The following is a 14,777-nucleotide window of genomic DNA, read 5'->3' as shown; positions in this document are numbered from 1 at the left end:
GAAGATCATATCCACCGTGCCACGCTCTTTGCGGAAGCCGCACTGTGTCTCGGGTAATAAACCCTGTTCCAGGTGGTTAATCAGACGATTCAGCAACACTCGTGCAAGGATCTTACCTGCGATGGAAAGCAGTGATATTCCTCTATGATTATCGCAAACTTGTCGATTTCCTTTCCTCTTGTAGAGGTGTACGATAGACGCGTCTTTCAGTTCCTGAGGAATAGATCCTTGATTCCAGAAGGACTGGAACAGCTGAGTGAGTTTGTTGACAAGCACTGCACCACCACCCTTATAGACTTCCGCTGGAATCGCATCAGATCCTGGGGCCTTGCCACTGGACAGCTGGCTGATGGCCTGTAAGGTTTCAGTCTCTGATGGTGAGACATCCAGGCTGTGGTTGATATCCGCCTGGGGCATTCTATCAATCGCCTCGTTATTGATGGAAGATGGGCGGTTCAGTACGGATTGGAAGTGCTCAGCCCAACGCTGTAAAATCAGAGCCTTCTCAGTAATGAGAGTTGCACCATCTGAGTCCAGTAGAGGGGAACTCCCTGAGGGCTGAGGTCCATACAAGGATCTAAGGGCTTCGTAGAACCGTTTGGCATCGTTTCTATCAGAAAACTCCTGGATTTCATCTGCTTTGGCACTCAACCAGGAGTCCTGCATCTTACAAAGCTTGTTCTGTACAATCCTGCGAATGTTGTTGAAGGCATTTTTCTTAGCTGATGACGATGGGTCATTCTGGTGAGCACGGTGAAGGCGATGCTTTTCAGCAAGTATGGCCTTGATCTCTTCATCGTTTTCATCAAACCAGTCCTGCTGTTTCCTGTGTGAGGGTCCAAGAACCTTTAGTGCAGAAGAGTGCACAATATCCCGGAAGCGTTCCCAGTCCTTCTCAGCATTTTCTTCTAATTGCAGCTCTAAAAGTTGGTTGCCAAGATCTTCTGCTAGTAAAGTTGCTGTGTTGGGGTTCCTCAGTCTACTGACATTGATCTTTTTCATCACAGCTTTGTTTCCCTGCGGACGTCTCTTTGGCTTGATGCGAAAGCTTAATTTGGAGATGATAAGTCTGTGGTCAGTCCAACAGTCAGCACTCGGCATGGCCTTGGTCACCCTTACATCCTGTCTGTCTTTCCTCCGCACAATGACATAATCAATGAGATGCCAGTGCTTAGAGCGTGGGTGCATCCAGGACGTCTTTTTGCGAGTGGGCAGGCGGAAGATGGTATTGGTGATGATCAAATCATGAGCCGCACATGTCTTCAGTAATAGTAGGCCATTGCTGTTACATTTACCGATTCCATTTTTTCCAATGACGCCATCCCAGGCAGTGTGATCAGATCCTACTCTCGCGTTGAAATCGCCAAGTAGAATCAGCCTGTCAGTGCGCTTCACGGATGAGAGTAGGGCATCGAGATCTTCATAAAACTTGTCCTTTACTTCATCCGGATTCGTCATTGTGGGCGCGTAAGCGCTGATCAGTGTGGCTTGCTTTCCTCTCGGTAGTGGAAGATGCAGTGTCATGAGTCGGTCATTCACGCCCTTGGGAAGACTGGCAAGTTTGCGGACAAGATGATTCTTAACCGCAAAGCCAACTCCAGATTCACGACGTTCACAGCCAGAAGAATGTGTAACCACCTCCTGTTTCCATGAGCTGACCTTCATTTGCTAGACGAGTTTCACACAGTGCCGCAATATCGATGTTAAATCTTGTGAGCTCTCTGGCGACCAGGGCTGTTCTTCTTTCTGGGCGGTCTGCTGAAGGGTTGTCCTGAAGCGTGCGTACGTTCCATGTGCCAATAGTGAGTGGTGTCATCTTGCATTTTGTTCGAAATTTTATTGTTCGACCGCATGAGATGGGATCCCCTCCAGCCGCGGTAAGCTGGCCAGGGTTCTGTGAAGCAAACAATGTTTAGGGCACCTTTTCTAGCCCCTTCCTCTTACTACGGAGGTGAGCAGTGCAATCCTAAAGAGGGCTGCTCAGTCACTCAGGTAGACGCCGAATCCAGCTGTTGCTTCCACCAGCAAGAAGACGACCATTAGACCTGAGCCGCCTGTGTGCAGGTCCGTGGCTACAGCTCCCAGTGTATCCACACCTGCTGCTTCGTCGCTCGCCCGTCGCCACAGGACTTAGGAGATGTCAAGATGTCAAGACTTGCGCGTGAATTGGATTAAAGTGAGGGAGAGGTGCGCATAGTCAGCCTCACTCTCTCTTCCCAGATTCCATCTTACTCCAATGGCAGGACTAAAGTCGAGACGGTTGGAGATGGGCTGGGCGCAGTGGTTGACCAGGGCATCTTTCATGTCTTGCCGTGCTCTTAGCGTACCACATCGCTTGCAGAAACCACCTTCATGACCGTTGGTCCTATTCTAGTAGGTCTCATCCGCTCGATCCGCCGGAGTCTGTCTTCACATGCTCGGGATAGACAAGTCCCTATCTCACCGAAGGTCGATGACCCGACGGCTACTCTCAACCTGGTTTAGCCAGCCTGTCGAAGCTGTTGCCCGGGGTGTGGCCGCTGCACATGCTACAGCTACTAGGAGCCACAGGTGAGAGTTGAGTGACAAGTGGGGACCAAAGGTGGACGAGCTGCCCTAAAAGGACACGACATGCCCGTACATCAGAGGTGCTACCCCTCCCTGAACACCCCATACACCCCCCCTATCTCAATAGTGTGTGTATGAATGATTAGACCAGCAGGGGAGGAAAAAACAACCCCTGGGATCTCAAGAGGAAGGGAAAAAGAATGGCAGGTTTAACTGCTCCAGAGCTTTCTCCCTATCACCTGTCAGGAGATCATCCCTGGGTGAGTAGGGGCAGGGAAGAAGGGAGCGATTGGTCTACCTTTCGCTGCTATCCATTGGCTGTAGGGATGCATTAGGGGTCAAACTCTCCCTTCTCTCCACAGCCAAACAGCTGTATGGGAAGCCCTCAGCCATTCTGCTCTCCCTTTTTTACCATATAACAGAGGTATAATTTGAACTTGTTTCCAAGATTCTGTGGGTCTGACTGATTGCTAGTTTTGTGTGGGGTCAAGAAGCAGTTTCTTCCTCAGAGAAGAATTGATGAGCTGTTTGGTGAGTTTTTCTGCCTTTATGGGTGAGAGGCTCAAAGGACCAACTCCCTGAGTGGTAAACATAACTAAGGGTATGTCTACACTACAGCGTTATTTCAAAATATCTTATTTTGAAATAATTATTTCAAAATAATGCATCTACAAACAAAATGCATTTCAAAATAGCATTTTGCTATTTCAAAATAGCGCATCCACACTGAGTGGACTCTGAATCACATCTAAGGCTGGCCAGAACCAGTTCCGGCCGGGCACCAGGTCAGGACTTACTGTGTGGGGCTGCTGCCTGAGGCTATCTGAGGTCTGTGCTTAAAGGCACCCCCTGGACAGCCAGTTCTCAGGTTTCCCTTCCTGATGAGGGACAGCAAAGCATTTTGTCTCTGCGTGCTCTGGTTGCCCTCACTTGAAACACCACAGGACTCTGCAACATGGAGCCAGGGCTGTCCCGGTCACTCTGGTGCTTCTCTTGGATGCGTTGCTGTGAGATTGGCTGCACTTTCTGCAGGCTGCCATCCGGGAGGCCCATCAGGGGGCTGTCAGTATCCAGGAGGCCCTGCGGGAGAGCTTCCACCCTGAGGAGCACTAAGAGCCTCCCTGGTCTGCCCCACTGGGGGCTTGTGCCTCATTTCTCCCTCACATCCTACCACATCTACACAGCACTTATTTCGAAATAGCTATTTCAAATTTGGCATTATTCCTCGTAGAATGAAGTTTACCAAATTCGAAATAAGTGCTCTGCTATTTTGAATTTATTTTGAAATAGCGGTTTGACTGTGTAGATTCTAGGAAAGTTATTTCAAAATAAGGGCTGTTATTTCGAAATAACTTTGCTGTGTAGACATACCCTAAGAGACTGAAGAAATGTCACTTGTGGACCCTCTTAGCCTTTAGGAAGAAGGGAGAGTTTTCACAAACTGAGGTACCCCCTCATCTGAATCATTAGAGTTATTCTGAAGAGGCAATTTGGTATGAGATTATTTAACACTAGCCTGGACTTCCGTAAATATCATGTAGAGGGGTTTATAGCTTTATCCATTGAAGTTCATAGTTATTACAATTTCAGCTTTCCATTTTTAAATCCATTCCTGTGTCTGTAGTTCATTTTCCTGCATGTCCTAATCAAATCTAGTTTTAAAAATTGCCTCAGAAATGAAGGAAAACAAATGCAAATTGTGCAGTTATGGAATCTCCTCATCACTCAACTTTCCTGCTCCCATCTTCACAATAGAACAGGGAGACTACTGTACTCACTAGTGTGATTTAAAATGTTTGTACTTACAATGCCTTTAATTGTATCAGCCATTTTCTTAAGATTATATGAAGGTAATATCTGTTACTGGTTTCAATATATGCTTTTCTTTATTTTCTCATCTCTCATAACTTTCCATTTCTTTTTCTTTTTATTAATTTTTTTCTTGCTAGAGGTTTCCACACATCCTGTATTTTTCTACCCTTCCTGCTTTCTGACCCCGTACTTCTATCACCCACTTTTCCTGTCTGCTTTTCTTTTTATATTTTTCATTGCTTTTATCATTATTCCTATTTTTGTCCTACTTTCTTCCAGGTTTGCAACTTTTTCATTTAACATTCTCCCTGTCATTTTCTCTTCTAATTCATTATTTTGCCTCTCTCCGGTACCCCCTGTTTTTTTTCTGCCAGTATGTCATTCCCCCTTTCTGGTTTTTTTGCTCCTTTTGACAATCTATGCTTCTTTTTTAGTCTCCTTTCTCAGCTGTGCTTATCTACCTCCCTTCCTATCATCTCTTGCTTTCTCACATCTCTGCCATTCCTCATCTCTTGCTTCTTTCAAAGTGATTTGGTCTGGCACTGATCCTCTCAAGCTTCCTCAAGGGCTGTCTCAGCATTTCACAGAGTCCTGCCTACCAAAAGGTGGAGATTGCATGCTGCTCTTTACATTTTGATAAGACACGTGTGCTCTACTGGCTGCCCAAGCATATATTAAATAGTGTACATGCTACACACAGAATATTATTTAGCAGTATAAAAGATGCAGGAGCTGTAGTTTTGTTATATGCTCATTTTCTGTGGCCATGCTTATTTTAAACTGTATGCTGTTTCTTAAAACATTTTTATTTTTCACCTGTAAACATCTTTACTGAAGAAAATGCTGGTAGACAGAATAACTGTTTAAGTGAAAGAGAAATAGTGCTTTTGTTAACTGTGAAGAGAGTAAGTGCTGCACAAGTAATCTTAGGAACTATTTATTTTGGAAATGCAGATTTTGCTCTTCTCTGTAATTCATGGAACCACTTTTTATTGGTGTAGGCCCTGATTCTTCAGCTCTTTCTTCCATGGATTTCAATACGTCTACTTGTGAATATGCAACTGAGTAATTACTAGAGTTTCAGAATTGGGCCTCTCATAATTAACAATATGTTCCCTGAAGGTTCTGCAGTGGGACCACTTTCTCTTTCATAATTAATAAACTATCAGTTGAAGTAAACTGCAAGCTCTCACATAAAATATTTTGGGTAAAAATTGATTGAACAGCTTCTAGAACTGAGAAATTATTTCATCTTAAATATAGTTGGCTTATCAAGAATCAAATAGCTGCCTTTGAAAATGATCAAATTTTCCATCTTAATCACTAAATTCAATTTCATTTAAATTATTTTTAGAATTTTATATTTGCATGTACAAAGGCTGGCAGGCATAAGTGGCATTATAAAATAAATAATATTTTCCCCTTGATAGTTCTAACACATTCAATTTTATTTCTCTTTCTGTTTTCTTTTAGCACTTTCTTATGCAAGAGAATAAATGGTAATTAAAATGAGCAGGATGAAAAGATGGAGCAGTCAGTGCTTGTACCACCAGGACCTGATAGCTTCCACTACTTCACTAGAGAGTCTCTTGCAGCTATTGAACAACGCATTGCTGCAGAAAAGGCAAAGAGTTCAAAACAAGATCGAAAAGATGATGATGAAAATGGCCCAAAACCAAATAGTGACTTGGAGGCAGGAAAGACGCTTCCATTTATTTATGGAGACATACCTCCAGGAATGGCGTCCGAGCCCTTGGAGGATCTGGACCCATATTACATCAATAAAAAAGTAAGTGTTTATTATCAAACATGTTTCATTGTCACTTTCATAAGGTAATGCTTGGATTTTGTTCATCATGAACATAATCTGTAATTTGTTTAAAGTGTGGAGAAGTGGTCTATTATGTAACATATCATATAATATACCCACACCCATGCACACGTATGTGGCATGGCATTTCGCTGCTTAAGAAAGAGCGTGAAGGTAATTTTAGCTGAGCATCATAGAAAGGAACAGGACATATAATAAGTGGAGAAAGTATTCATAGTCAACAATTTACATGTATTTCCCTCTCCAAAAAGTTAGTAAATAGAAAAACACTTAACATCTGAATGCTAAAAAAGTTGTCACTATTTAATCCATGTATTTTGACCACTTTCATCACTGTGGTGTCAGAATGCTTGTGGTATTGTGGGCACCTTAATTTGCCTGATGAGCTTGGGACTGCGCATATGCACAATTCTATGATTTTGTAGAGAGTAATGTTGCTTTTACCATTAAATGAGTTATGTATTTATATGAATGCAATATAATACCTGAATGTATTGTTTAGATATAAGTAACATATATAGCCTAAAATTAAATCAAATGAAAATCTAAGGATTGCATTGAAAAGAACTTGCTCCTATTGAAATCCATGGCAAAATCCTATTGGGTTCTCTAATGGAGGACTGAGCCCCTAGTAATGTGCACATTATTCTGTTACCCCTTTTCTTTGTAAATGGAGCATTTATACTGAATCTAATAATAGCTGACACTTTTCAACTACAAGATATTGTGAGGATGCTAAGCATAATGAAATAAATAGAAATATTTCCTATTAATGTTTAATGCTTAGACAAATTTATCTGATATATTCTTAAAAGGAGCAGATTATAGAGCTATTATAAATTGGGTGCAGAAGATGCCAGTTTTTCTCCAGGCAGTTATATACAATTCTTACCTTGTTTGGTACTAGCCAGCTTGTGCGGTATTGCCTGAGTCCTTCAGGACAGGGGGCTGGCAGTGTGGGAAGTGCAGGACTCCGGATAGGGCATTGTGGATGTGAGAGAAGGAGAGTACAGGAGGCTGTGTGTGTGTGTGTGTGTGTGTGTGTGTGTGTGTGTGTGTGTGTGTGTGTGTGTGTGTGCAAACACAAGAGTGAGTGCTGGGGGGGCGGGGAGTGAGGAGGGGTCCCATCCAGTATGGGCCTTTTTTCCCCCTCTAGCCACTTGGGCTAATAGGGGTGTTTTTCTTCCCCCATCTACTCCACCCCACCAATTAGGAGGAGTTCTTGAACAAAAGGACTCACAGACATACACACAGACAGACACACTCTAAAATATGTATATAGATTATGCACCTGTCTTGATAGAAAAGACCTAGCCATATATTTGCTTTTTGAACTATTTAAGAGAAATATGGTATAGCTCAAGAAACACACAAGTAAGCAAAAAATACCAGGGATCTAAAGACAGCAATTAGGACATTTCTGTTGGCGTTTGCATATATTGCTAGCCTAAAATATTCTAGAACCCTTGCAGGATTTCTCTGTGGGACTGCCTCAGGATGCAACATAGAGGCAGCTGAAAGCAGCCACCGCATTATCCCCAGCAATGTGAAGCTTTCTAAAAGACTTTAGCTACAGTATGAGTTGATGATTTGGGATGCTTCCAATTTATCACTGTAAATATTAGATACTGTGGTGATGGGGAGCCTATAAATACCAAGATACATAATTAAGAGTGATTTTGTACTTTTCACTGAGTGCAGCATCTGTGATTTAGCTTACTAGATTTTATATTACAATTCTATTTTGACTAGATGAAAGGAAAGTAGGAATATTGTGCAAGATCAGTGTTTTTAATTCATGCCAATCTTTGACATCACTCAAAGAGCCATTCTGTCCCATTCACACTGTATTATATTAAGAGGAGTTTTCTTTAAATTGCTGTCCTACTTTTACACCATTCTGTATTTTACCCTTTTTAAAAGCGGGGTTCTTTAATTCATTTTTTCTTACCGATTTCTGTGTCAAATCTGCAAGTAAAGTGATATACCTGACTGCCCCACAATTCATTATAGGCTCTGGCAGTCAAGCAGCGTTCTATCTCATATGTCATAATAGGGATTTTGTAGGACAGATTCAGTTTGCTGGTACACCTGTGCAATCCCATTGTCTTCATATTATGCCCTCTGAGACATTTGTTTCACAGATGCAGCGGAGGGGCTAACATAGCCTGATGACTCTCTGTTACTGATGGGGATATGCAAGTAGAAAAAATCCAGCTTGACTGATACAGTCCAGTTTGTAGTGGGCAAAACTTGTCTTTTGCTTGCAAATGGAATACATTTGATATGCAAGTCAATGAGACACGCCTCAGACTATTTTCTTCTTTGTGCTACTATGGGTATTTCATTCTGTTGGTGGTGGAGGCTCAGGCAACCCTCTCTGGTTTACAGCTTTTCTAAGGGAAATTCCAAACTTTTAAAATAGTTTAAATAACAATTCAATTCAGTAACATGTCTGTCTGATTCCCAGCTGCATCCAAAGGCTGTGCTTGATTTTTGAGGAGAGACTGTCTTCTGAACTTTGCTTCCTCTTCTGAAGCATGAGTGCTGGCTGCTGCCCCTTCAAGCTTCAGAGAAAAAAATAGAGGGAAAAGGAAGGGTCTGTGGTTGCTGCTCTCTACTCCCCTTCTGAGTTCATCTTCAGTTTGGGGGCTGGGGACTTGTCCAGCTCTGTGGGCAGGATGCAGTTGTCCTTATATCCCAGACCAGGCAAGAAAGGAGCCAGGTAGGATTGGAAAATTACATGTTCCAAGGTAGGGTTGCCAACTTTCTGATTGTAAAAAAAAAATCATACACTCTTTCCCTGAGGCTCTATCCCTGGAGCAACCCTTCTCTGAGGCGCTGCTGTCCTGCTCAATTAACCTGGTATCACTCCTGAAGACAAACATGACTATTTTCCCTGGTTGTCAGGGGTTTGGGCATTTCTAATAAGTATCAGATTTTTACTTGAAAGAATAGACTTGTTACTATACAGGCCCCTCACAGGTGGCCAAGTCTAGGCAAGCACGGTCTCTGCCCTATCTTTTAGGCATGAAAGCCTCAGGCCCATACAAACAAATCACCCAACCAAAATAAAAAGTTGTCTGACACTCTAAGTGCCTTGGCAGGCTTTCACAAGCAATGCTAAAATTAATAGGAGATTGCAAGTATGGACACTCTCAACTTAAAAAAAAAATCGCATGATCTAAAGCAGTGGTTCTCAAACTTTTTTTTGTGGACCATTTGAATATTGCTTATAGGCTCAGCAGACCACTTAACGATCCCTGAAAATGTTGTTTGCATTGTTAGCTAACTCTTTTAAAGCATTTGGGTTAAAAGTGCAATATAAAAAAATACCCTTACTATTAATTTTTTACTCTACCAAAAAAAGCATACAACTTAGAGTTTAATATTCATTACCTTTCTAATCAATGAACATGCCTGTTTTTGTGAGCAATTTCATGGACGTCAGGTGTAATGTTAGTCAGCTTTAGCCTTAAGTCAGGTTCAGCATTCATCCTGCCTCTGTATTTAAACTTCGGGGTGGGAAGTGATGAAAATCCTGACTCTTACATAGATACATAGGGAGCCCACATAATTGCCAGGTCCCTAGGCAAGGTGGGGGGGGAGCTGGCTCTGCACTCTTGAAATTGGCAGGGCTTCTGACAGAAGGGGCAGGGCTGGAGACAGCCAGCCCTCAGCAGAGTCTAGAGCATGCTGCACTAGTCCCCCCACTCCCTAGACAGCCCTGAGAGCTGCCCTAGGCATGTGGCATGGCACTCCAGCAGCTATTTAGAGGGCTCAGGATCCCAGCCATTCATGTGGTAGTGGCAGAGTGGCCAGGAGCCCTGGGCCCTTTCAAATTACTGGGCCCTGGGCAACTGCCCCCTTCCTCCTCCTCTCAATAGTGGGCCTGTATGTAGTAGCAAATGGCATCAGAAAATGCCCTGCTTTATCTGCAAATTCTGAGAACTCTCCAGTTCTTTGAATCCAAAACTCAACTGGGGAACATCTTTTAAATTCTGACTAATGTTTTGTCACAAGAAAACTCCAATAAGCACTCTTGTGCCTTATTTTACAAACCCTGATTGCAATTCCAAAAGTATCACATATCCAGTTGTTGGTTTAGCTTCTACAGAAAAGTAGTCTTCAAACTGATGCTTAAGAGAAACAAGATATTTTCAGTGTCATTTTTTGTCAAGAGGTAGTTCATTTCCAGGCAGAAAATGTTCCAATATTGGAACCTTAGAGGGAACTGTCTGCAGACCACCTGAATGGAGCTTATGGACCACCAGCGGTTTACGAACCAGTTTGAGAACCCCTGATCTAAACGCTTCTCTCTGGAAAGAAGGTGGAGGAAAAAAGTGGTGAAATCTATTCCATGGAGGTATATGATGAGGCTTTGTTACTTGGGATCAGATGCTCAGTCCCAGATGCTCAGTCCCTAGCTATTTTAGTGATAGAATGTGAAGTTTTATGGAAAGCTCATACTATTCAGAGTCATTAAAAAGTTGACTTGCAATCCTGACTCCTGTCAGATGCTATAGAAAAGAGTGCAGATCATATGGCAAGTTGAAGTATTTTGGGAAGTTCATGAGAGGTGTTAACTAGAAATAGTTCCACTGACTCACAGATGTCTACAGGTTTTCCAATCAGTTATATCTGGAGTTAAAAACCTGAATTATTCTATACTCTTTCAATTTGAGACCAAAAGGACTTCTTATAGCTTTGACCAAGCAAGGTCAGTGGATGTTGTCCAGAGGAGATGCCCTGCAGTATGTAAGAATTTCAGTTTTGTCCCACCCCAGTTTCTGCAACCTAAGAAAAAGCCATGACATGAATCTGAGTAGACATCATTACTTCATGTCAGAGCATTAGAACCCACTCCATGTTCTATTTCTAGCTTCAGAGAAGCTGGGACAAGCAGAGCAGGTCTGAAATAGATAAGTTTCTAAAGGAGCTTGTCCTCAAAGAATATCCATCTTACTATCCTCAATCAACAGAACCATTTGGCTTCTCATCATGATTATGATAGATAAAATATTGGCTTTGGAGAAGGAAATTCTCTTACCTTGTTGCGGACAAATTTTCTCATCAGTGCTCTGTACGGAACGATGAAGGAGAAACACAGGGTGATGGTAGTTCCTGGAGTATCTTGGATTCAGGACAAACAGTTACACAGTGCCAGAGAAATCAGTCACAGCTCTGTGCTAAGAGTCATATTATCAAGTGCAAGGTCTTTTCTCAGAAGAACGTTAACTGGAGATGAAGATAGCTACAATGGAAAAGAAATTATGTCCAAAAAATCCAGTTCTTATTAGAGGCTAGTGGGAGTTCTGATGTGATACAGAGCTTCAAGGAACCAAAGTTCAGATATCTCAGAGTGTTAAGATGGCTTTTCCAGCAGCTTTTGGGATGTCTAGGGAATGTCTCTGTGGCTGCTGAGGAAGGTCTTCTGCAGCAGAAGACAAGAAGAGGGTGACAGGAGTTAATTTTTGGCTTGGCTTATAAATCACGGGATCAATATGCCTATTTTGAGGACTTTACTGTTAAATCACAATGTTTCTTTCACTGAGGAACCAAATGAGCGAATGACTGAAGGGGAAAAATGAAAATTTTATGAAATGCTGGTGTGACGGGGTAAGGTCACAGAAGACACCTAGGGGGTACCTCCCAAAGTGTGGACAAGGCCACTGACACTCGTCTTCCTGCTCTCTAGGGCTCCTCACCGCCCTGTCCTGATGGGCCAGCTCTCTGGTCTCTTCCAGCCAAGACACGGAGCTGAGATCACTTCCCCCCTTAGAAGCAGTACAGACACTGAAACTCTTCAGTTCCAAGGAAAGTGCAGTTTAGGGCCTAGCTTCCTGGGATACCACTCCCCAAATGGGATCAAACCCAATGAATTATTTGGGTAAGCTTCCTTTCGCAATGAAAGGGGGAATGGACACAATGATTGCTCCCCCAGGTAATAATTATTTACACTGGGCTTAAGAGTACGTAAAAATGATTTTAAGTGCAAGCTGCAGGATTTAAGTGGTTATAAGTGGGAACAGGCAGAGCAAAGTAGATTACAAACTCAAAATAACAGAAAGCGCTTAGCTAACTGTAACACCGAAACCTCAGTACACAAACTCTTTACAAACTCGCCCTAAAACTGTCTCTTTTCCAACAAACCAGGGCAGTCCCTCATTCTGGGGTCTTTGGTTCCTTCCCTTGGGTGTGCCAGCCAAAGACAAAAGACCCCCAATTTTTTATTGTTTGTAAAGATTCCCTTTTTTCATGGGAACTCACTTGGCCGGTTGGGGTGGGCATGTGACTTCTCCAGACCAATCACTGCTAAGAATTAAAAGACAGAAGAGATTGTTTAACAGTTGGTCATCAAGACATTGAAGGTAATCCTTGTGGTTGCTTTCAGTCACACATTTAAAAACCATAAAACACTCCATACTCCACACAAGTATGATACATACACCAAGATAACAGATCCAGTGGATTATGACATGAAGATTGATAGTTACATGAATAAATTTGTCCAAAGCATCCTTGAGTTACATGCTCTTGTGTCCATAAGTCCACTTCATAAAGCATGGACAGGGGGTCCGTCACAGCTGGGTCCTTGATTCTGGTCTTGGAGCTGTATCCTCAGAAAGTAGAACAATATGTGTACTTGAGAATTACCATCAACCACTCAAAAACTGGAGTTTTGGCAAGGTAGTAATATTTTAACAGTATACTTAATATGCCTGTATTCAAAGATTCAGAAAGACTCAAAAAGTGATATGACTTGACTAAATGCAGGTGGTGTATTCTCTTCAGATGAAAGTCAGCAGAGTGCGTGATATGTGAGCTAGCTGACATATATACATATATATGTAAAATATAATCGAGATATATGACAGCTAGCTCATAACTACAAATACCGAATCTAGCACTAGTACTCAGGGTCATAATTTGGATACATGACTAACTGGAGGTTGTGAGTTGATAGTTAGTGCATTTTTGCCATTTAGCAAAGACATTAGAAACCACCACTCAATATATTTATGGATTATAAATGTTTTAGGTGAAATGTTAGCTCAGACTTTAAAACCTTGTGCCAAGTAAATGTGTTCCTCTTTGGATACTTCATTATTTTAAAAAAAATATATCATCCATGTTTATCCTATCTGTTGCTGTTTTTTGAAGACCATCAGTATCTGAAATCTATTACTGGAACCCTAAGTTGAAAACACAGCCCTCCCATTGCCTTATTTCCATATCTGAACGGATTCTCCATACACACTCTCCTTTTCTCCATGCAGAAGCAGGGATCAGATGCTTCTGTGGTACACTCCTTCCTCAGACATGTGTGGTTTGGGGCCCACATAGAGTGGAGATGTGGAGTAAGGGTGGCCCAGAGAGAAGTAGGCAGGTTGGGTGCACTCTAGTTGAGGTGCACAGTAACCACAGCAAGGTGGAATGTGTTGCTGGTACCCACAGCAGAGGCTCTTCTAGGTTTGAAGCAGCTTTCCACAGGTAACAACCACCACTTCTCCCTTCGATTTGAACAGTGTCTATAATGGAGCCTTCACATAAATTTTGAAGTAAAAATTCTCCTCCTGTGGCTTTTTATCTGGCCCAAGATTTGTGTGTGTAGGAGGAGAGAGGGCTAGGTCTAAACTGCAATGTTAAATCAGAAAAAAATACGTAATTTGTATATCGCAAATTGCATATCTTTTTCCGATTTACTTTCAAAAGAGGCTATTCTGAAATTTGGCACATCTACATGGCACCTAATTTTGAAAAAAAAGTGCTCTTTGGACACATCCCTTATTCCTCATAGAACAAGGTTTACAAAGATGGTGAAAGAGCGCGTCCGCTTTTTTGACATTTTTTTTTAAAAAAGTGGGCGCATTCCTTGGACATGTCTAGACGTAATCTCTGTGAGTGATGTGTTGAGGTAATGGACAGAGAAGTTTCTGACAGGAGGAAAGTAAACATTTAGTTATAATCCTAATATAAACTGTTCACTACTTTTTAAATTCACCAAATCTGTATCTTACGTTATGTACAGGTGTCAGAAAAAAGTGTGTAATGTGACTTAATGTATTTTATGAACTCCCTATTATTCTAAGATCAAATGAAATATTTTTACAGCAGACGTTATCTTATATAGCAGGTAAGTCATGGGGGAACATTTTCTTTTCAAAATAAGGATGTAGAAATATGATTTTCTCTGAATTATCTGTAGAAATGTAATTTAAGACTTTGTCTATTGTTTTTTAAAAGACTGTTGTTTTAAAAAAGTTAATGAAGAATGCAAATATTTAAACTGATTTTTCTTTCTTTTTCAGACTTTTATAGTATTGAATAGAGGGAAGGCAATCTTCCGATTCAGTGCCACCTCTGCCCTATACATTTTAACTCCTTTCAATCCTCTTAGAAAAATAGCTATTAAAATTTTGGTACATTCATATCCTTTTCAAGTGGTTGGTTCAAAAATGTTAGTTTTGAGTGACCTAATGAAGAAGCCTAATGTTTGTTTGTTTGCAATACTGATCATGTTATAGCACTTTTCATTCACAGCAGTTACCATTAACTTCAGTTGTAATTATGAATGCTTAGCACT

At 41.7% G+C, this 14,777-nt stretch overlaps 1 protein-coding gene across 1 annotated transcript in view; it reads left to right on the top strand.

Annotated features, from left to right (window-relative positions):
• The first annotated feature begins 5,836 nt into the window (after positions 1–5,836).
• Positions 5,837–14,777, top strand: part of LOC102463247 (sodium channel protein type 1 subunit alpha) — a 119,152-nt gene continuing 110,211 nt past the window's right edge. The window contains exons 1-2 of the mRNA XM_075933529.2: positions 5,837–6,148; positions 14,503–14,621. Of these exons, the coding sequence (XP_075789644.2) occupies positions 5,885–6,148; positions 14,503–14,621 (383 nt within the window). The 5' untranslated portion in view covers positions 5,837–5,884. The remainder of the gene's footprint in view (positions 6,149–14,502; positions 14,622–14,777) is intronic.

Source organism: Pelodiscus sinensis, chromosome 7, assembly GCF_052426305.1.
Source record: "Pelodiscus sinensis isolate ZL-2025 chromosome 7, ASM5242630v1, whole genome shotgun sequence".
NCBI lineage: Eukaryota > Metazoa > Chordata > Testudines > Trionychidae > Pelodiscus > Pelodiscus sinensis.
Note: the sequence above shows the minus strand (reverse complement) of the source record. Positions and strands in the feature narration are given on the sequence as shown.